General features: G+C 38.7%; 3 protein-coding genes and 1 long non-coding RNA gene across 4 annotated transcripts; 2 read left to right on the top strand and 2 right to left on the bottom strand.

Annotated features, from left to right (window-relative positions):
• Nucleotides 1-4829: 4829 nt before the first annotated feature.
• Nucleotides 4830-5553, bottom strand: LOC139192929 (uncharacterized). The gene is made up of 2 exons (XR_011577489.1): nucleotides 5296-5553; nucleotides 4830-5025 (listed from the first exon to the last, which is right to left on the bottom strand). It is a non-coding gene; the product is annotated as an uncharacterized lncRNA (long non-coding RNA).
• A 1038-nt stretch (nucleotides 5554-6591) lies between these two features.
• LOC103403575 (uncharacterized) lies at nucleotides 6592-10301 on the top strand. Its single transcript, XM_008342422.4, has 2 exons — nucleotides 6592-7276; nucleotides 9884-10301. The coding sequence occupies exons 1-2, from the start codon at nucleotides 7035-7037 to the stop codon at nucleotides 9939-9941; spliced, it is 300 nt and encodes a 99-aa protein (XP_008340644.3). The 5' UTR covers nucleotides 6592-7034; the 3' UTR covers nucleotides 9942-10301.
• Nucleotides 10302-10832: 531 nt separating this feature from the next.
• LOC103403574 (uncharacterized) lies at nucleotides 10833-12202 on the bottom strand. Its single transcript, XM_008342421.4, has 3 exons — nucleotides 11926-12202; nucleotides 11710-11798; nucleotides 10833-11609 (listed from the first exon to the last, which is right to left on the bottom strand). Exons 1-3 carry the CDS (start codon nucleotides 12007-12009, stop codon nucleotides 10955-10957), a joined length of 828 nt encoding a protein of 275 aa, XP_008340643.3. The 5' UTR covers nucleotides 12010-12202; the 3' UTR covers nucleotides 10833-10954.
• Nucleotides 12203-13588: 1386 nt separating this feature from the next.
• On the top strand, nucleotides 13589-14865 carry LOC103403655 (uncharacterized). Its single transcript, XM_070816013.1, has 2 exons — nucleotides 13589-14462; nucleotides 14822-14865. The coding sequence occupies exons 1-2, from the start codon at nucleotides 13589-13591 to the stop codon at nucleotides 14863-14865; spliced, it is 918 nt and encodes a 305-aa protein (XP_070672114.1).
• Nucleotides 14866-21735: the final 6870 nt, after the last annotated feature.

Here is a 21735-nt window from a genome sequence, read left to right as displayed (position 1 = left end):
ACTCAAATGTAATTATGTAATAAATGGAGGGGCAAATATATAATAAGTGAAGAGCTCTTATTCTATAAAAGGACTCCTCACCCTCACAATTAGAGGAGGCCAACTCTTAGGCCTTAAGCTCCCTCATCCTCTCAAAACTCTCACTCTCATATTCAGAGCTCTTTTTCTCCCTTAGAAATACAATATCAGTGTGGATGTAGCCCAAACCTTGGGGTGAACCACAATACTTCTTGTGTTATTTACTTTCATATAGATTCACGGTCAGATTTACGTTGTTTCAAGACCTTCGGTTTTGTGCATTAACATTTGGCGTCGTCTGTGAGAATCGACACGAAAAGCTATGTCGGTTCTCTTTCATTTTTTTCATCTCACCACTGTGAAAAATCCACCACCTCCACTGTACTTACACTTTCATGTCATGCATCCATTTTTCTCTTATCTGTTCATATTTTCTGAGTGATCAGACATTAGTCGTGGCTACCAGCTTGTACATTTTTAGTTCACCGTTTCTTTTTGTTTCCTTTTCTCTGCTGCTTAATCATACAAGTCGAGCTCAAGAGCTAGCTCCTTTTGTCTCTATTGATATTTCTTTTTCTGTTTTATCTTCTTCTGCCTTGGCTGCAATACTATTTTAAGAGAGAAAGAGAGATGGGACATCACTCATGCTGCAACAAACAGAAAGTGAAGAGAAGGCTATGGTCTCCAGAGGAAGATGAAAAACTCATCAACTACATCACAACACATGGCCATGGCTGCTGGAGCTCAGTTCCTAAACTTGCAGGCCTTCAGAGATGTGGAAAGAGTTGTAAACTGAGATGGATAAATTATCTGAGACCTGACTTAAAATGTGGGAGACTCACGTTATGGGGCACTCTGCCGCTTCTCACCCTCCAATCTCTACAACTATGACAAGTTCTCCGTCAAACAAATGCCTGAAACAGGCATGCAAAACGTCCAAAATAATCAACCATTTCCTTGGCAAAACCAAGCACAAGTCCTTTTTCATAAACGAACAACCGCCACTTCGGCCCATACATGGATTCAATTTGAAGTCTTCAGCCAACAGACTCTATTGACCGAAGACTTGGGGGACTACATTATGTACCATATATTAGGCCTCAACTGGGCCTCATGAAAAATACTTGGGGCACTCTAGCCCATTATTTATGTATTGAGGAGCGATCCCTTATTCTATAAAAGGGACTCCCTCATCACTATTAGAGAGCATTAACTCTAGCCCATATTTATGTATTGAGGAGTGAGCCCTTATTATATAAAAGGGACTCCCTCACCTTTAAACACCACAAGCCGAGCCAACCAAGACAACATAAGCCACAAGCAGAGTAGCCTCGCAACATGTGCTACTTCTAGTTGAGCATCATTTCAGATTGGATACCGCCTCATATCGAGTATCAATTTTAGACGACATCTAGCTACTTCGGCCCACACATGGACTGAATTTCAAGTCTCCAGCCAAAAGACTCTCTTGACTGAAGACTTGGGGGACTACTATTTATACCATACTTAGGACCTCCGTATTTAGACCTCGTATAAATACTCGGGGGACTCAAATGTAATTATGTAATAAATGAAGGGGCAAATATGTAATAAGTGAGGAGCCCTTATTCTATAAAATGACTCCTCACCCTCACAATTAAAGGAGGCTAACTCTTAGGCCTTAAGCTCCCTCATCCTCTCAAAACTTTCACTCTCATATTCAGAGCTCTCTCTCTCCCTCAGAAATACAATATCAGTGTGGACGTAGCCCAAACCTTGGGGTGAACCACGATATATCTTGTGTTATTTACTTTCATGCAGATTCACGGTAGGATTTACGTTATTTCAAGACCTCCAATTTTATGCTTCAACACAAATATATAAAGAGAGCTACTAGACCCACTCCATTGTCTTATTTTTCCACCCATGTTATAACCTCACCCACCTTAAAAAGTTAAAAAATCAAAATGCTATTTCTCCACCCACTATTATTCTCAAAATAACCTTTAATATATGCATACATATGAAATTATAAAATTGTCTCTTAGAAAAATATAAACAAAAAATAATACGTAAATGAAAACCACTAAGGTCTGCAAATTCAAATGGAAATGAAAGAGGTATCCAAATCCAAAAGAATTCGACGACAAATTCAAAAATACGATGGTCAAATTCAAATGACCCACACACAAATTATTCTTCTACCTTTTCAATGGCAACATAATCTTCTACCTCTTCCGTAGAAGCGTCATCTTCCACCTCTTCAATGAAAAAGTCATCTTTTAAGTCCATTGATATTTTTTTTTTAACTTTCTTTGAATGAAAGGAGATGAAAATATGAGTTAGGGTTTAAGGTAGACAAATTGTCTCCCATGCCCAAGGTCTAAAATATCGATATTATCCCGATATTTCCATCGAAATTTCCGTGTTTTTGGACTACTGATATTGCCGATATTATCGATATTTGGGACCTTGATAGGAACTCTATGTGGTACTAAGTCACTCATGTATCTTACTATGCAATGTATAAAGTGTAAAATATTGTACTAATTCATTATATATAAATGATTATGGTGTGTTTAAATTTCTTTCATTAATTACTACATATTTTCTACACTCACAATGTTTGCCAGCTCGCTATATAATCAACTTAAATCAGTTAAATCCATCATGCAATGTACTTCCTTCCAATTTTTTGTGATAAACTAATAGATAATTAACTAAATAAACATCCTGCAAAGTTTCAATAAAAATTTCCAAGTTTTTCTTACAATTTCCGTGGTTTTTATTCAATTTTTATCGATATCAATAATTTCCTGATATTTTCATCGAAATTTCCGTGTTTTTGGACTACTGATATTTCCGATATCATCGATATTTTAGACCTTGCCCACGTCCAACCTTTTTTTTTTTAAATTAAGCAAAACAAGATAATTACTGTCCTTATCAATATTTTTACAAATGGACAAATTTGTAATTAAAAAATTCATTAAAAGATAGATGGGAAGATAAGATATTAGGATGAGAATAACATCACTTTATATAAAAGGTTTCAGAAACAAAGGCAATGCCCAAGGCAGATTGGAGGGGGCGGGAATGGCAGCGTAAGACTCAAGAAAATTGGGCTTAAAGAAACTTGAGTGTTGTTGGTGACGTGGCGTAATCTGGAGCCTTAAATTATCTTGGCAAGGAATGGACGGCTATAAAGTAGGAGGGATAAAAAGTAGGAGAAGATACAATCTTAGTCTATTTTTTTTATGCAAAATTATGCTCTTGTGTCTTCCTCTTTCCTCTGTAAGAACATGTAGAATGGTCCCCATCAAGATTCCTTTTAAAAAATAAAGTCTGACACATGAAATTAGCTCCAGTACTATGAGGTCAATTATCATGTTACCTCTTATTTAATGGTATGAGTTTTACTCAAATTCAGCCGGTGTAAATATTCATTAGATCTTTATATACAAGATTTAACCGTTACTTTTCAAACCACAAAATAATACATATCATGTTACGTTTTATTTAACGGTATGAGTTTTATTCAAATTCAACCAGTATAAATATTCATTAGATCTCTATATACAAGATTTAACAGTTACTTTTCAAACCACTCAATAATACATATTAAGAAAAAATTTAGAGTGAATTAGCAAACTTATGTAGGACAATAAGACAACGTTAATATTGCTAAGTTGGTGTGCCTAACCCTTTCAAAAGTTGACATGCATTGAAAGGCAAGCCATTTTCTTTTTTACAATTTTTTATTTGTGACAAATTCATAAAAAAGGCCACTAACTTTTTTATGTGGGTGAGGTTGTTTCTTCTGAATTTTTTATTTAACAACTATTTTCTACTTTGCACTTATTTACTTAATTTTTTATTTTGATTTTTAAAAGCTGAAAGAAGAAGAAGCATTTTTGGCATTATGAATGGTATTGTTATACAATGGCACCAATTATAAAGAAAAAAAAAGTTTGGTGATATATCACTCAATTAATTTATACAGTCCTGAATCCTGATCAAAGTTTAATATTGTCCACACTTCCCCTAAAGATTGTAAATAAATAAAATGTGGATCATGCTTGTACGTATTCTTAGCATCTCAAGGAATACTTGGTATTGTTGTTTAATGATATTATTTTATTTTATTTATAAGTGAAATTCTTAAATATAAATTTTGTTAATGACAAGTTTGATCTAATCATTTCTCCCATCTCTTAGTATAAATATATTTCATATACAAAAAATGAATATCACACATTTCAAAAAATAAAGCAAAAAAAAAAGATAATGCTATCAATACACCTATTTTTCTTTCTCACGCACCCTTTTCAATTTTGAGTTGTTTGATCGAACGAATTAAAGAAAATTGATGGACAAAAATGAACATAACACTATCCAAAAAATAAAAAAAAGGGGTAAACTGCTGATTTCTCCTTGAACTCTCACTTTCAATTTACCCCCTAAACTTTTTAATTGGAACATCAAGGACTTAAACTAATTTTTTGCCGATTTCCCCTTACCATTAGTTTTCCATAGATTTCATCCAAATTAACGCTAACTCTAAAGCATCACTTCGCTAGACCTTTATACATAAAAACTATATAATCACACAGATTTGCACATGTCGACATTTTAGCCTCGAGTTTTCAATTATTTAAAAAAAAGACAAAGTAACCGAACTACTCTTATATGTTGTGCACATGCTTTCATATAACATAAATTTGGATGGAATGAATGAAAAACTTGAAGAAAAAAAAAATCGGCCAAAAAAAAATTGAAATCCTTAATTTAAAAAAAATGAAAACTAAGTCAAAGGCAAAAGAAATCAGCAATTTACTCAAATAAAAAATAAAAAATATCATTATCTGATTAAAAAAAAGGGACTAAATTCCAAAATAGAGAAAAGGACGATAAAACATGTCGGCTTTACAGTTGTACTGTTTGGCTGCATTCACAGTGTTTGAGTGTTGAAACCGCCAACCCTCGCTGCTACAACAACAGTAACTACCACACACATACCCTCATATCCTGCCACGTGTTAGCCCATAAAGAAATTAAACTCATGTAAATTATGAGTTGTTTACTTTTACTGTTGAGTTCTCTCATCTCATCCGTCCCTTTTAAATCAATCAAATAAGATTTTTATCGTAGGTGACAAAAAGTAATATTGTCAGGGTCGTTTTAAAAAAATATAAAAATGTAAAACAAATCGACACTGAAATATTTTAAATTGGATTAATGGTGGTCCTGACTTCTGAATCGCACGATAATGGTTGAAAAAGATTGAAACGCCTTTACCAATGAAGGTTGGTTGGAAAGAGGCTCTGGTCTCTTAAGCAAGTCATCCTCATCCTCCTCCGTGAAGAAAGCCTCATCTCCACCTCCACTTCCACCTTCCTCGAGATTGGCCAATTCTGCCTGTTGTGCCAACAACCTTTGTTGTTGCTCCTGCAACTGTTTATACACCCTTCTTGAAGAAGATATTGTAATAAGAACTTAAGATTTGAAAACGATGAACAAGGATTCTGAGCTAAAAAGAAGGATTGAGCTTGGTGTGAGGATGGATGTAGGGATGTAGGGTTTATAAGGACAAAAAAAGAAAGGATGAGGTTCTGGACAATGCCACGTGGCACTACGTGATTGGTTGAAAATCTTATCGAAATCTTGGCTAGATTATTGTAAACCGGAAGTGACACGTGGCATGTCGGGATTGGTCGAAAATATTATCGGAAATCTATCCACAAAATAGTACGTTCAGATAATGACACGTGGCATGACGTGATTGGTTGAAAATCTTATCGAAATCTTGGCTAAATTATTGTAAAACGGAAGTGACACGTGGCGTGTCGGGATTGGTTGAAAATCTTAGCGGAAATCTATTCACAAAATAGTACGTTCAGATAATGACATGTGGCGTGACGAGATTGGTTAAAAATCCTATCCGAAATTAAAACTATTTTATTTTTTTATTCTTTTAGACAAAATTTAAAAATATCTTAAATGGGCTGGGTGCCAGCGCATTTTGTAGGGATGGAGATCGTTTGTGCCAGCGCATACTAGGTGCCAGCGCATTTTTTTAGGGGTGGAGATGCCTTGGCCTATTACTGTTCACTGGAGTATGTTACTGTTAATTTGAGTGGATAAATGCGCTGGGTGCTGGCGCAAAGTCCTTAGGGGTGGAATTGCTCTTATGGATGCAGAAAACTTTCTTGGGAAAGGTCCCCGCATATGCGCACGACCGTACCTCGAAGCATTAGTCCTGGGTTTTCCTGGGGACACCTTGGGAAACCTAAAAATGATTGAACTGCTTTGTTTCTGTGAGTCTTTCTGATCTTAAAAAAAATTAGATTACTTTAACAAAGTTCCCAGCTAGTTAATTTAAAAATAAATAATAAAAAAAATTCTGGTATTATTCTTCAGTAGTTGGTTCAGAGGGGAAGAGATCTTCTCCGAATATATTTTCACCGGATCAAATGATTTAGATATTTAAAATTTCATTTAATGATAAAAAATTATTATAACTTTTAAAAACTTAAAACAATTGAGCCGTTGGATGATATTTTAAAGGCATAAATCTGTTGGTCCCCTGAACTTTGGTGATTCTCGGTTCAGAGTATTCATTATTAGACCACGTTTTCCTATTCCTGCAAGAGGATCTAATAAGAAAAAGAAACTGTACATTTTCCGTCACTTTCTCTGGAAAATGTCAGGATTTTCCCAGTGAAATATTTTCCTAGTTTTTAATAATTGCCAGGCATTCCTTCTTCTCTCTTTCGATTTCGTCGCCTTTTCGATTTCATCCCATTGCTGTTCGAAGCCCTGCGTCGAGGATGGGCGTTGACTTTTCGCGGAAATGGCGATTCACGTCCGCTACGACCTGCAAGATTTGAACTTCAGGGGTTAGTTTTGCGAATTTATCCAAACCAGGGATTTGTATCAACTGGGTGTTTGATAAATTTCAGAAATTGGAAGGGTTTCTGGTTGAATTTGGATTGTTTTGGGGTGCGATTTTGTTGGGTCGGGCTGTGAATTTGTTGATGGATACGGATGCTAAGGATGCCAGTACTGCTAATGGGTGTAAAACTGAGACGAAGTCGGATACCGGAGACTCTCAGAAAGTTGAGGAAAATGTTAATGGAGATGAAGACAGTGAGTCTAATTCTTTGTTGCCTCCTCGGAGAGGGGGCATGTCGAGGAAAACGAATAAGACTCGGCGAAAAGTGCAGTGGAATGATAGGAATGGGAATAAGCTTGTTGAGGTCCTGGAATTCGAACCAAGGTAATGCATTTGCTGAATTCTATCTCCTTACATGTGCATTCCTTTGATCAAATTGTTGCAATTTCTTTTTTTTTTTTTTGGTGATCTGGTTGTTGGAATTTTGATTGACTGTTGGCCAATATCTTTGTCTCTTAATTTCACTTCGCTGTTATACTCTTCGTATTGACTTTGATTCTGGCGTCACTGAAGCTCAAGCGAAAATTTTATAGGACGGCAATAAGGCCAGCGATGTTGTATGACACAGAATGTTGGGCGGTGAAGCATCAACACGTACACAAAATGGGTGTAGCGGAGATAAGGATGCTTCATGGGATGTGTGGGCACACGAGGAAGGATAAGATTGTGAATGAGGATATCCGAGGTAAAGTAAGAGTAGCCGAAGTTGAAGGAAAGATGAGAGAAAATCGGTTACGGTGGTTTGGACATGTGCAAAGAAGGCCTACTGACGCTCCGGTTCGAAGATGTGACTACGGAACAGAGGTTCGGGGCCGAAAGGGTAGAGGAAGACCTAGGAAAACTTTGGAAGAGACCCTAAGAAAAGACTTAGAGTACTTGGATCTAACAGAGGACATGACACAAAACCGAGGGCAATGGCATTCTAGGATTCATATAACCGACCCCACTTAGTAGGAAAAGGCTTTGTTGTTGTTGTTGTTGTTGTGGTTTCTTATTTAATTGTCCCTTCCGTCCGTGATGACACTTTCCAATTCTGCTATCCAACATTATCTATTTACAGGGGCCGGCTTTCTAGTTTACTTTTTGTAATTACCGTTACCAGCCAGCTGCACTTCTTTGCGGTTTGGGTTTCTCCGTTGTCCCTATAGGCATCTGCCCTCGTCCAAGCCTGCAGCCACCCGTTTTGTTTATAATGTTGTAGTCCTTCTTAGCTTGGTTGCCTGACAGCATCGGTTACATGGTTTTTCGAAAAAAGATATTTGGCATCATTTTGGATAGACTACAGAAGTGAATTTAGCATGTGATTCTACTAATTAGTTAATTACTTGACTTGTATTGCCACACAAGTGAGTTGAAGTGATTATCAACTCTTCCTACCCTTGTAAGCTATTTGATTTTGAGGCATGAGACTTTAAGAGTCGAAAAATTCAGGTTCCATTCTACTACACTGAACGAGTGTTTATTGTTATATCGTTATAGTAGGTTTGGTTAGTTGAATATTTGAGGTTTTGTTTAATTTTCTGTAAATGAGCTCTGGAAAAGTTTCCATTATATCCATCTTTGTCAAGTCACAATCTTCGTTCAGTTTTTGTTTGGGAGCTGTTATTGGCACTCCAAAATAGACATCGTGCACTCCTCAATATGAAATGTTAAAGGAGGAATGATTATAAGATTACTATTTTGGAGTGCTAATACAATTCCCTTTTTCTTTTAAGAAATAGTTATCAATGCCAAAGGTTAGACCTCCCATGAATACCATATAATATCAAAACCTTGTAATTCACCCTTTCAGTGTCAATTCAGTTAGGTGAATAGATCTCCTTTCATCTCATCGAGAATCTTACCTTCATAATATAAGGCACCTGCTCTGATCCTCTCTGCCTAGATTTCTTGTTGTGAAGTTAAGTTAATACAAAACAAGGCATTTGATGAATTGTTTTTCTTTGTTTTATGTGTGTGTGTATAGTATATGAATAATATTGCCAAACATGGCCAGGCAGATGAAATGCCTAAGCCAAGTTTGCATGGGCTACAAATTCCTGATGATCTGGGTCATTTTTTACAATGTTTTCTGGTCCATGATTCTAGAGCAATGTTTTGCGGTCGTTAAATAACGGGAAATTATGTTGGAGGCATTTGGTCTCTGCCTCTGTTAAGTTAGACTTATTAAATTTAATAAATTATAGGCATTTTAGTGGTCTTTATCACGAGCGGGGTTGACTAATATGACTATTAGCACATTATCTAATCTTGACTATGAAATGTGATACTTTAGTAGATGACATCCATATTTGTGTGGATATGCAGGTGTGCGTGAGTAAATGCTTGAATGTGCTCTTGACGTCAAGTTCTTTTTGACTTTATCGTGATATATTGACTTTTTTTCTTTTGCCCTAAATGATTGTAAAGTCGATTAATCGTTACTTCACAACTTTTTGGCCTGTTATGGAACTGCTGAGAATGGGTACCTTCATGTTTCTGGTCTGTTATGAACATGGTAACCTTCATTTTCGTGCTATCGATACTGAAATATCCTTTTATCTAGCGCACAATTGTCTGCATAAACATAATGACTCTCTGCAATTCACATAGGAAGTAACTTCTCACCGGTGTCTTAGTATGTGAGTGTGTGTGCATGCACGTCTGCACTCAAGGAATTGGAAAAACAAATTATCACAAAGTGTTGTTTTAGCACATCTTTTATTGATTGCTCAAATGAAAATATGTACACTCTGCTTTGCTACATTTTGCTAGATTGAAGTAAGAAGTCTCTCATGGCGTACCTATGTGCTTGTAATCCAGTTAAAGTTGGAAAAAAAATTACTAATGGAGTATTAACTATTTATGATGGTATTTGCACCCGTATGAAATAACTGTTACATTTATTTTCGACTTACTAGTTTCTGACCCTGTATCATTGTTCATGTGCAGCGATGTTAGTGATTCTGATGATGACGATGCAGATTCTTGCATATGTACTATCATGTAGATGTCATTCGGTACACCATTTATCAGGATACGTTTGCTGGGTAATTTTACTGCCTCTGTTATAGCACAGTGTGTCAAGGATGGACCAAAGGTCCTGAGACCAAAGCATAGTACCATTTTTGGGTTAGGTTTCCATGACTGCCGTTATAACCAGATGCAAACTGAGTGGACCATCTTCCGGGGATGAAAGCAGACACAGATGACGGCAATTTGGCTTCCACATTATGTAATATATCAAACACAGTCGAGAATTATTTTGTTTTACGATATACATAATTTGTACTTTGTATGTAATTAGAATCACAGCATACTTTGATAACCATATCATGTTAAATAAACGTGCTTCGATTCTGTTTGTTCCTTCTGTTCTCTATTCCTTGAGCACTTGACAGAAAGGAGAAAAGACATCATCCATCCTGCATCCTTGCATTATTTGGTCGAGTGAATTTTAAAACTCATCCCACCAACTTGGCCCACCCAGCTTCTGTCTTGCAACCGGTTGTATATTCTCTTATGTCTCTCTCCACATGACATAGAGAGAGAGAGAGAGATACACAAGGGGGGTGCAAGAACGGAGCTACGTACAAGGTTCCCCGGACATTTTGGGGTGAGAAAAAGTTTATCCCTACTATTCTGCTTATTTTAAGTTTTGTTTAGTGTGGTGGCACTAACTCACGTACGTTACTAAGATACTCCAAATGTAAGGTTCAAAATTAGGTAGCCCACCCCCTCGAAAATTCCTGACTCCGCCGTTGAATGGAAGATTTGCTAAGACCATTGTTCAGTAATCTGGACACAAACAACCAATCCCCCCAATACGAGCACAAATCTATCAGACATCCTCTTTTACAAGAATCAAGACACTCAGAAACAAATGCACAAACACATCCTCTTTTACAAGTATCAAATTATCTTTTTTGCCATGAATGAAATGTAATCTGTCCAATGTACTAATTTCCAGTTACAGAAACTGCGCAACTATTGATGATCAAGATTCAATCCGGTCTCCTCCGACTAATTACTACTTTGTGAATTTAACCAACTCGAAAGACTGGCATGAACTGGGATTTGTTGCAGTAGAGGTTTCGTGGACCGGTTAACATTCGACCTGCTGCTATAAGGCATCTGGGGTTGTTGAAATATTGCAATATTCTCCTTTTGGTGCTTTTGTGGTGCTGCTGTTTTCGCTTTCGCTGCTTTCCACTGTATGAGATTCTCTACTGGACTCAGTACAGAATGTACATACTTATAATCTCTAGCATTTGGATACTCCGATTCTCCATTTCTAGAGGCAGAACATAGTTCCTCCGAAAACCCTTCTCGGCTTGTTCGTCGTTCATCGATATCACTCTCTTCATCGTCATCATAGTAGTCATCCTCATCATCAACGTCAATATCATTGTCATCTGAATCGCCTTCCTCTTCTTCGTAGCTGTCCCGTACATTTTGGTACCTGTAGTTTGAGGGAAACAGTCCCAATCTCAATGTAGTTGAATCCCTTTTAGGTGCTGAAGTGGAAGGGCTTTTGACATTCTTTTCTTCCAAGTCTTCCTCCTCATAGCTCTCCAAGGAACGGTAATCGGTCGCAATAGGCTCATAGGTCTGCACATTCGGATTGAAGCTAACTTTCTTTCGGGTTTTCAACCTTGTCTGCTCCTTTGCCTTGTCTCTGAAACAACAAAATATTCAACGAAAATGAATGCCGGTAAAATACTCGTTCCAAAGATCAAATCTCAATACAAAGTCGGAGATTAAAAGCAAGAACTGACCTGCATAGTTCAGATTTCGAACATTCTTTTGCACCATCAATACCAATAATTGTGACAGATGAATCGAGTGGTACATAACTCACACGTCTCTACAGCAACATCATAAAATATAAAATAAAACATCCCGACTTTGGGCTAATATTGTGACACCAACACATCAAAACACAAAAACTGAAACTTGAAAGCACGGATTGAGGTTAAGATAAAGAAATGTACATGGTCACCACCGGCGGCTTTAGTAGCGGGTTTTCGCCGCTTTTTCTTCTTAGAGAAACCGAAACAGGCAAGAAAACACCCCATAGTAGAAGTCCCCTAGCTACCAGCTCCTCATTAGTTTTTGCAGCAGTGAGGAATGTGGTTTGATATAGGCACACAGATAAAAGGAAAAGGGGGTTAGGAGGTGACGGTGGACATGGGAAATTTTGAAATCCGTTTGGCTCCAAGTCCAAAGGGTTTTTGAAAATAGTAACGTTGGGGAGTCGAATGATGATGAAAGGGATGTGGTGGGTGCATGAGTTTAATAAAGGAGGGAGGCAGAGACAACAAACAAAGCTTTTTGGTTTATTATTTGTTTGCCTTTTTGCTTCATGGGAATTTATGGAAGGAGTCATGTTTCTTTGGTAATTTGGACAAGGAATCCGTTGTATAGTACAAAATTCGAATCTACTTTATTGGAGGTTGATCATTGAGAGATGCTAAATTTACTTGACATCTTAAAATGTTTTTCTTCTCGAGACTGCTCGTCTATATACCACCACATAGTAGCATATGGATTATTGAGTCCTGATCAACGAATCATATGACATGTGATGTATGACAAATTATTCGTTCAATCTTATAGTGGGTGGTGTGAATAGTGACAAAACAATTTGTTCAAGCTTTCAAGGCTGGTGGTGATAAAACGGAGAAGCAAAAAAGTGAAATTTGGTTATGGCACAATACACTAACATAATTTAGATGCCTTAGGAAATTACTTTGGTCCTTATCTGCTCATATTTGTGGAGTTGATTTAAGTGTGATATCGATGTTATTGGAAAGCTTTTAAGGCCGTGTCTCAACCTTAGTAACCACGTTCCCTCCAATATCTTAAACTTTCGATCTCCTATTCAAGTCTCCTCCAACACTTAGAAGTTCACCACGTCTTAATCCTCAAGCACCAAAAAGTAACTTGAACTCACGTGTCGCGAAGTGTATATTTATATAAAATATGTTCATGATCAAACAGAAAATGTTCATGATCAAACCGGGTAGCATTGCTATGATCTAAGACCTCTCAACTTTGCCCATTCCGGGGGAGATTTAGGAGCAGCACCAGCCCATTGGAAATTGGGAAGTTATTGCCCAAATTTTTTAAAAATCCTACTCCAACCCAGCCCTGAAACAAAGGCAATTGGTGAGCCCAGCTGTGCCGCACTACCCACCCAGCCAATTCATGCCCGACCGTGTACCCTAGTGGATTTGTGTTATGGTGACGTCAGCTGTTAAAGGAAAGAAAATAAGTCAACTATTCATTTAGGGTGATTACAGGATCGTAATGTAATTAGCAAACAATCAAGATATATTTACCAAGAGTAGCCTTCCCTTTACTGTATAAAGCCATGTATCATTGTATGATTCAAGATCAAGTCAATTACGCAAGAAATTATTCATCTGCAAACTCCATTTCCCTTCCAGTTTTCATATGGCATTAGAACGCCGATCTTGGTGCCTCTAGGAACCCAACCACACCTTCCGCTGCAAACAAAACCAGATGGGTGAAAGTGAGACGAAATTCACAGAGGTGTCAATCGACATCTTAGACCCGCTCACTTTGCACCACTTAAATAATCCGGGACTCATCTTGGTCTCAAAAACCTCTTGACAGACATAATTACGGACAATGGAGCGTGCCATGCGCATTGGTCTTAGCGCAAAGAATAAGATCGGGTTGATCGATGAATCCATCACAACCCCAAAACCCACAGAGGCAAAATACGCTACATGGAAGCGATGCAATGACATGGTGTTGCTTTGGATCGTGAATTCAGTCCACTCGGACATTGCTGGCAGCATTCTCTATACCGACACGGCAGCTGGCATTTGGAATGATCTCAAAGACAAGTTTTCACAAGGTAATGACTCTAGGATTTACCAAATTCGACAAGAAATCGTCGAACACCGACAAGGACAACAGTCTGTGTCTGCCTATTACACCAAGATGAAGGCGTTTTGGGATGAACTAGCCTCCTACCACGATCTTCTCACTTGCACCTGTGAAGGACTACAGCAACTTGCGGAACGAGAAGAAAAGGAAATAGTCATGCAGTTCCTTATGAGATTGAACGACTCTTACACCACCGTTCATGGATCGATCTTGATGATGAGCCCGCTTCCTGACACACGCAAGGTCCATGCCTTGGGCCTTCAGCAAGAGAGACAAGTCGAAGTAGCCTCTTGGCGTGAAAATTTAAGCAACCATCATGCGATGCAGACAAGCCATTCCACCACCACTCAGGGAACGACGTCTTCAAAGAAACTGCTCAAGTGCATCTACTGTGACAAAGGACATCTTGTAGATGATTGTTTTTTCCTGAATGGCTTTCCGGTGGACCACAAATTTCATGGCAAGAATGTGAAGCCAAAAGGCAAGAAACCATTAGCTCATAATGCACAGACAAATCCACTTCAGCTGGTCAAAACAATGCTTACTGAGGGACCCACATTCACCACCGAAGAATACAATCAGATCATGGCTATGCTCCGAAAAGGAAATGGTAATACCCAATCGTTCGCCAATGCTACATGTATAATCACACCAACCTGTAATATTACTCACCATGACTCACATTCAACATTATATTGGATTGTGGATAGTGGATAGTGGAGCGACAGATCATATATCAAAATCATTGCCAACACATAATACATCAGACACACAACATGATTTTGTGGGATTACCAGATGGGAGCCAAACTGAAATCAAATCAATTGGATCTGTCAAATTGTCTTCTGATTTGATTATTGATGGAGTACTTCATGTACCAAAGTTTAAAGTTAATTTGTTATCTGTTAGCAAACTCACTCAAGCATTGGAATGTATCGTAATATTTTTCCTGATTTTTGTGTTATACAGGACGTGGCTACGAGGAGGATGATTGGCCTGGGCAAGCAATATAATGGGCTATACTACCTCAAGCCAAGCCAAAACCCACACCTATTGCATAGCGTGAACCGTACCTCAAGCTTGTGGCACAACCGCCTAGTACATCCGTCCATTGCACCTCTCTAAGCCTTATCCAAAACCATCCCAGAAATATTTTTTGATTCTTTGATTCCAAGCATGTTTGTGATATTTGTCCATTAGCGAAACAAACTCGTTTATTTTTTTCCCTAAGTTTAATAAAATCAATTGCACCTTTTGATTTAATCCATTGTGATATTTGGGGGCCTTATAAAGTTACTTCACATTTTGGGGCACGATATTTTTTAACTATTGTGGACGATTTTTCTCGTTTCACATGGATTCATCTTATGTCTTTTAAGTCTGAGACACAATCTTTATTGAAATCATTCTTCTCTTGGGTCAAAACCCAATTTAATTGTACCATTAAGGCCTTACGTGCTGATAATGGGACAGAATTCACCTTCATGCCTTCATTTTTAAATGACTGTGGCATTATTTTTCAACACTCTTGCCCTCACACACCCCAACCAAATGGAGTTGTGGAACGCAAACACCGTCACCTCTTGAATGTGGGGCGAGCTCTTCGTTTTCAAGCAAATTTTCCTTTAAAATTCTGGGGAGAAAGTCTTCAAACAGCTTGTTACCTTATAAATCATTTTCCTACCCCCTTGTTGTCGCACCCCTCGCCCTATGAAAAATTACATGGCATGCCACCTCATTACTCTCATATTCGAACTTTTGGGTGTCTCTGCTATGCAACCAATCTCATACCCACTCACAAATTTGATTCCCGGGCATAACAATGTGTTTTTATTGGCTATCCACTTGGACAAAGAGGCTATCGAGTTTATGACCTCAATACCAAGAAAATTTTCTCATCTCGGGATGTAATTTTTCATGAGCATGTTTTTCCATTCTCCACCTCACCACCAGAAATTCAAACTGATGAGCCCACTTTTCCACTTCCTCATGATGACATCACCCCACATTTATCACCTCAATCCCAAACTTCCCACGGCCTACCAACCATTACCCCATCACCTGTTGACCTAATCCATCCCACCAATTCCTCAATCCCACTTAATCTCATCCATACCATTGAAATCACACCTCATTCCTCTTCACTCCCAGATTTTCCAGCCACCAATCCCATACCTCCACCGACTCTTGACCCTGCTACTAATTCATTCCCCTCATCACACAACCAACCCATACCCTCACAACCTAATGATGCCCTCATCTCTACCACACCAACATCACCACTCACCCTCTCTAATCCCCAACCCCCACTTCGCCAATCTAGTCGAACCACACGACCTCCCATTCACTTTAAACACTATCAAGCACACCATGTCTCTCTGCTTACTACCGGCAATATCCCTGCCACGTCTGGTACGCGGTACCCCCTTCATCTGTATGTCTCTTACTCTAATTTGTCTTCTGCTTATCAACACTTCGTACACAATATTTCCCATTTGGTGGAACCAGTGTCTTATGAGCAGGTCAGTTAAGACCCGTAGTGGGTTGAAGCTATACAGGCTGAAATTTATGCTCTTGAAGCCAACAACACTTGGATCATGGTTTCTCTTCCTCCTAGCCATCACCCGATTGGCTGTAAATGGATATTCAAAATTAAATATCAAGTTGACGGATCCGTTGAAAGGTACAAAGCCTGCCTCGTCGCTAAAGGATTCACTCAACGTGAAAGCATTGATTATAAAGAAACTTTTGCCCCTGTAGCCAAACTCATCACCGTCCATTGTCTCTTAACGGTTGCTGCAGTTCGCCATTGTAGCCTTCACCAAATGGATGTCCATAACGCCTTTCTTCATGGGGATCTCCATGAGGAGGTCTACAAGCTTCCTCCACCTGGTTATTGTTGACAAAGGGAATGAGTTGTTTGTCGACTCAACAAGTCCTTGTATGGACTGAAGCAAACCTCAAGAAGTTGGTTTCACAAGTTCTCATCTGCAATCTAAAACATTGGCCTTCAACAATCACGGGCAAACTATTCATTATTCACTCAGGTCCGTGGAAATTCATTTACAGTGATACTATTATACATTGATGATATGATCATTACAGGGAACAATAAAGAGGCAATCAGTGACCTTAAAAAATTTCTCAGTAATTGTTTTCGGATTAAAGACCTTGGCCCATTGAAATACTTCCTTGGGGTTGAAGTTTCACGATCGAAGGCAGGGATTTCAATATGCCAACGAAAATATACATTGGACATATTGGAAGAGAATAGTTTACTTGGTGTGAAGCCTGCCAAATTTCCTATGGATCCAGAACTAAAGTTGAATCCAAACGATGATGACCTTCTCAAGGATCCAACTCGTTATAGCAGGTTAGTTGGGAAATTGATTTACCTTACTATCACAAGACCGGAAATCACGTATTCGGTTAATACCCTTAGTCAATTCATGCAGCACCCAGAAAGCCTTATCTCGATGCCGTCAATAGGTTACTTCAATACTTAAAGGCAGCTCTGGGTCAAGGATTACTCTTTCCATCACATGGCCAATTAAATTTGGTCGACTATTATGATGCAATTTGGGCTCATTGTCCAACTACACGACGATCTGTCACAGGTTACTGTGTATTCCTTGGACAAGCACTTGTATCATGGAAAAGCAAGAAGTAGGCAATTGTTTCTAGGTCCTCAGCTGAAGCGGAGTACATGTCCATGGCAGCTGCTACATGTGAACTCACTTGGCTAAGGTATTTGTTACATGATTTGAGGGTTAATCATCATGAACCTGCAAAACTACTCTATGACAACCAAGCAGCCTTGTAAATTGCAAAAATCCAGTATATCATGAACGAACCAAACACATTGAGTTGGATTGTCATACAGTACGTGAAAGAATTCAAAATGGAGAGATCAAAACTGCATATGTGCAAACCGGAGAACAAATTGCCGACATATTCACAAAGCCGACAAGGGAAGCCATCTTTCGAACGCATCTTCACAAGTTGGGTGTTATTGACATCCATACTCCAACTTAAGAGGGAATGTTAAAGGAAAGAAAATAAGTCAACTATTCATTTAGGGTGATTATGGGATCGTAATGTAATTAACAAATAATCAGGATTTATTTACCTAGAGTAGCCTTCCCTTTACTGTATAAAGCCGTGTATCATTGTATGATTCAAGATCAAGTCAATTACGCAATAAATTATTCATCTGCAAACTCCATTTCCCTCCCAGTTTTCACATCAGCTATGTTCAATTTTTTATCTGATATGTTGAATAAGGCGACATTGTCGTCTTCATCGAAGAGGAAGTCAAGGTCATTATTAACGTAAGGTCCTTTCTGATCCTAACACGCCCAAGGAATGGCCAAGGCTCGATGGGATTGGGAAGATAGTCCCGAGTGTTACAGAATACTGCTCGGCAATCCAGATTTCCTATCAACGATTAGGCCGAACGCTTCCCAACAAAGTACTTTTCGATCGTTGAAAGACAAATTGGTGAACTGACAGCTTTACAGCACGAATAACTAGGAATAGACGACAATGCCTACTTAGACGTCAATTCCAAGTTGTGTTGCAGCTATTTAAGAGAACATAAGCCTATGAAGGGACATAACAACTGATAGATAAGGCGCTCGGGTGCGGGTTCCTACCAACTCCAAAGCTGAGCAAGGTGTTCGGCATGTGTTGTCCCAAGAAAACATGCAAGTGGATCTACACAAATGTCACTTCGTTGCCACATGTTGGCCAAATAATGAATTGACGACTAACATGTCAAATATATGCATTTTGCTCATTAAATGGAAATGCGGTAAAATGTTTGACTTCGGGAACTAGGAGCTCATTGAGAGCCTATTTGTAACATTGCATTCAATATATTTAAGATATTCAATGGACATAGCCCAATTTTTAGGAGTAAACCACTTAATCATTGTTGTTGTTGTTAAGTTGTTACTATCCTAAATCTTGAGCCCACCAAAGGCTGACATATGACCATTATAGTCTTTGTTAACCTCACCAGTTTTGAGAGTTAATAGTCATCACGGACCAGAATGTCTTCGTCATCAAACCAGACAGCGCAGCAAACGAAAATGCTTCGCCACTGCAATTAACGCTAAAGAACACAAATATTCAAGAGACCCAAGTGAAGTAACTGGAGATTTTGGCAATTGCAAGCCTTTGAACCGGATCCAGATTAGATCCATGAGCACTCATATGACATATACTCTAATTTTGTTAAAATTTGCCATGGTGGCGCCAAAGATGATATGGAGAAAATGTCGTTGTGACGGGAGTGTGGAGGTGGGATAGGCAATTGGTATCGTATGAGAGGGATTGAAAGAGGAATGATGATGAGTTGGAGTTAGGCGGTGGTGGGTTGTTAAAAGGTGCAGAGGTTTGTGAAGTCGGAGAAGAATGAGAGATGAGAGAGAGATTAAAAATGATGAAGCGTGAGAAAGATAGTCTAGTGGGCCATCTTTTTCTTTTTGTTTGATATGTTAGATACGTGGGTCATCTTTTGTTAATTTTTTAATACCAATTGTTTGGGAAAATCATTTGCCTATTGCGTAATTGCCTGGACAATTATTTCCTTAAATGGTGGAATTGCTTTATGACCTTTCAACACTCCCCAATCTTACTCTAATTAATACCATCATAATCAAACAATTGCCTCCTGAAGATTCTCTTTCTGATGAAGACAACATTTGTGTACACATTTATGTTGAAATTATGATGGAACCCTAACTTCCTTCACCTATTGTTCAAAATAGATATAGTCTTGACTTTAGGTTGTCTTTAACGCCTCGAGGGGGGATGAGATAAATAAAAAAAAACCCAAAATTTGGGCCAAATGGGATTTTGGGTTTAGGGTGGGAATTTGGGTCTGCAACCCCCTTAGATGGATAAGGGAAGCAAATGGGCTAAGGGCCCCTAGCCCCCTAGCTTGTAGTTGCATCATGTGAAGACAAGACAAGGGCGAGCCCTACGTGTCAAATGCAATATGTCAAATAGATTGTCTATGGGGGAGTGCACGATAAGCATCCCTTCTACAGCCCAATCAATGTCGCATACGGAATTTAGAAGCTCCAAAAGTAAGGTGGAGAATGAAGTAGTCGTTCAGGAGGTTCTCATGCCAAATTTATCTTTCACGATCAACAACTTCATGACTAGCAACCAAACCGCCATGTTTCGCTTATCATGAGCCTCCAACAATGCCTAGTGACGAGCAACAACAACAACGTTTTGATGGTTGTCTTCTTCTATATCAAATTCTTCTAGTATATGAATTCGCTTCTCATGACTGAACCCATTGAAAAATGAAAGTGCTTAAACAAAAGTATGAGATTTAAGAAGGAGATGTGTGTTTGCCTAGAATTCCTTCTTCTTATATGTAGGAAATCAGATAAGATAAGATAAAAGAAGATATGAAATCAGAAAAGTAAGAGAAAAAAATCTTAAAATATTAAATTTTTAGTATGTAGGTGTTGACCCTAAAAACTACCAAGCCTACGTGGCGCGCATGCCGAGTAACTAATGAGCTAACTACGTCTTTCGGTTGTGTGCGGGGCGTGCCAACTCGACAACCGAGCTCGGTCGGGGAGTAAAATTTATTGATGTTGCGTTGAGCGCGCTGCTAACTTCTTGATCTTGTGACTGCGGCCGAGGAAGGAACACGTCTCGGCCTTCAGGTTCTAGAGCCTGAAGACAAGTCTGCTAGTTCTGCGAAGTTCATGAATTATCGCGCCGGGTTCGGTGGCGGTGATTATATTCGTAAGAGTATAAGCATGCCGAACTGGCACCAAACTATACAGACACAAGTACTCAAAATAGATGTATGTCTTGATGGTGAATGTGGTTCGGCCGTCAGAATGCTAAACTCTAAAACTTACTTGTGAATATCCTATTATAAAACAACTCGGCGTTCAATGTGCCGAGCCTAGTAACTTGTAACACCTCACTTCGTTGAGAAGGCTAATGAGATGACCTCTACCAATAAGGATTCGAAAATTCGTCTCGATCGAGACTTGGATAGGTAACCAGTCGGTTTCGACGCAATGCTGTTTATCCAAACTGAAGGTGCTTCGCAGTCGGCTAATTCTACGACAACAGTTCTGTTTATCCAAACTGAAGATGTTCGCCGGTTGCCTTCACAGTGCTGTTTATCCAAACTAAAGATGTGTCGGCAAAAAAGAAAATAAAAAAATCTCAAGGTTGTTGAGAGGTTTCACGTAGAGTGAAAGTTTGCGCAGGGCAGTTTGTGTGTTTTATTGGAAGGGCTTTCAATGTTGCACAACCTCATGTATTTATAGTACTGATTGCTTGCTAGCCATGCTGAAGATTATCTGCTGTGGCATCAAAGCAATCAAAATAATATTCCTTAGAATATTATCTTTAATAACCTCACGGATTGCCATCCTCCTGAATTTGTTTGCGAGATCGAGACCACATGCATGCTTGAATGATAAGTGGTGATTATTTTGTGCTATTAGAGACCACGTGAGGACTCTGCATACTAATCCTATCAAAAACCTTGCCTTATCCAATCCAAAGTCACTCAAAGTTAAAGACTCCCAATGTAACTACAAACTTTCTTCTTCCACCATGTATGTTCATGTGCATGCAAGGTAAATTGCAATATCACTGGAGATATCATCATTTAATTATTCTCATTTCTTATCTTTTGCATGCCCCATAAGAGACCATGTCCATTTCGAACTATACTTCCCTTCAGACGGCACCATGATTATCACTTTTCGATGATAATCATCAACAACTCTTTGCTTGGTCAAGTTCCAACTTCATCCATTCTCATTCATGCAGAACATGCTAATCCCTTTTAAGTGTCTTTGAGCTGATCACTCCACACATGCACAAATTGC

The sequence above is a fragment of the Malus domestica genome, chromosome 16, assembly GCF_042453785.1.
Source record: "Malus domestica chromosome 16, GDT2T_hap1".
Taxonomy (NCBI): Eukaryota; Viridiplantae; Streptophyta; class Magnoliopsida; order Rosales; family Rosaceae; genus Malus; species Malus domestica.
This window is presented reverse-complemented; position numbering and strand designations above follow the sequence as displayed.

Coding starts and splice junctions, on each gene's coding strand:
- LOC103403575 (XM_008342422.4), top strand. CDS start 7,035: ATGGATACGGATGCTAAGGATGCCAGTACTGCTAATGGGTGTAAAACT. Junction 7,277..9,883: donor GTCCTGGAATTCGAACCAAG/GTAATGCATTTG, acceptor GTTCATGTGCAG/CGATGTTAGTGATTCTGATG.
- LOC103403574 (XM_008342421.4), bottom strand. CDS start 12,009: ATGGGGTGTTTTCTTGCCTGTTTCGGTTTCTCTAAGAAGAAAAAGCGG. Junction 11,799..11,925: donor AAGCCGCCGGTGGTGACCAT/GTACATTTCTTT, acceptor ATGTTGCTGTAG/AGACGTGTGAGTTATGTACC. Junction 11,610..11,709: donor TCGAAATCTGAACTATGCAG/GTCAGTTCTTGC, acceptor TTGTTGTTTCAG/AGACAAGGCAAAGGAGCAGA.
- LOC103403655 (XM_070816013.1), top strand. CDS start 13,589: ATGGAGCGTGCCATGCGCATTGGTCTTAGCGCAAAGAATAAGATCGGG. Junction 14,463..14,821: donor TATGCTCCGAAAAGGAAATG/GTAATACCCAAT, acceptor TGTGTTATACAG/GACGTGGCTACGAGGAGGAT.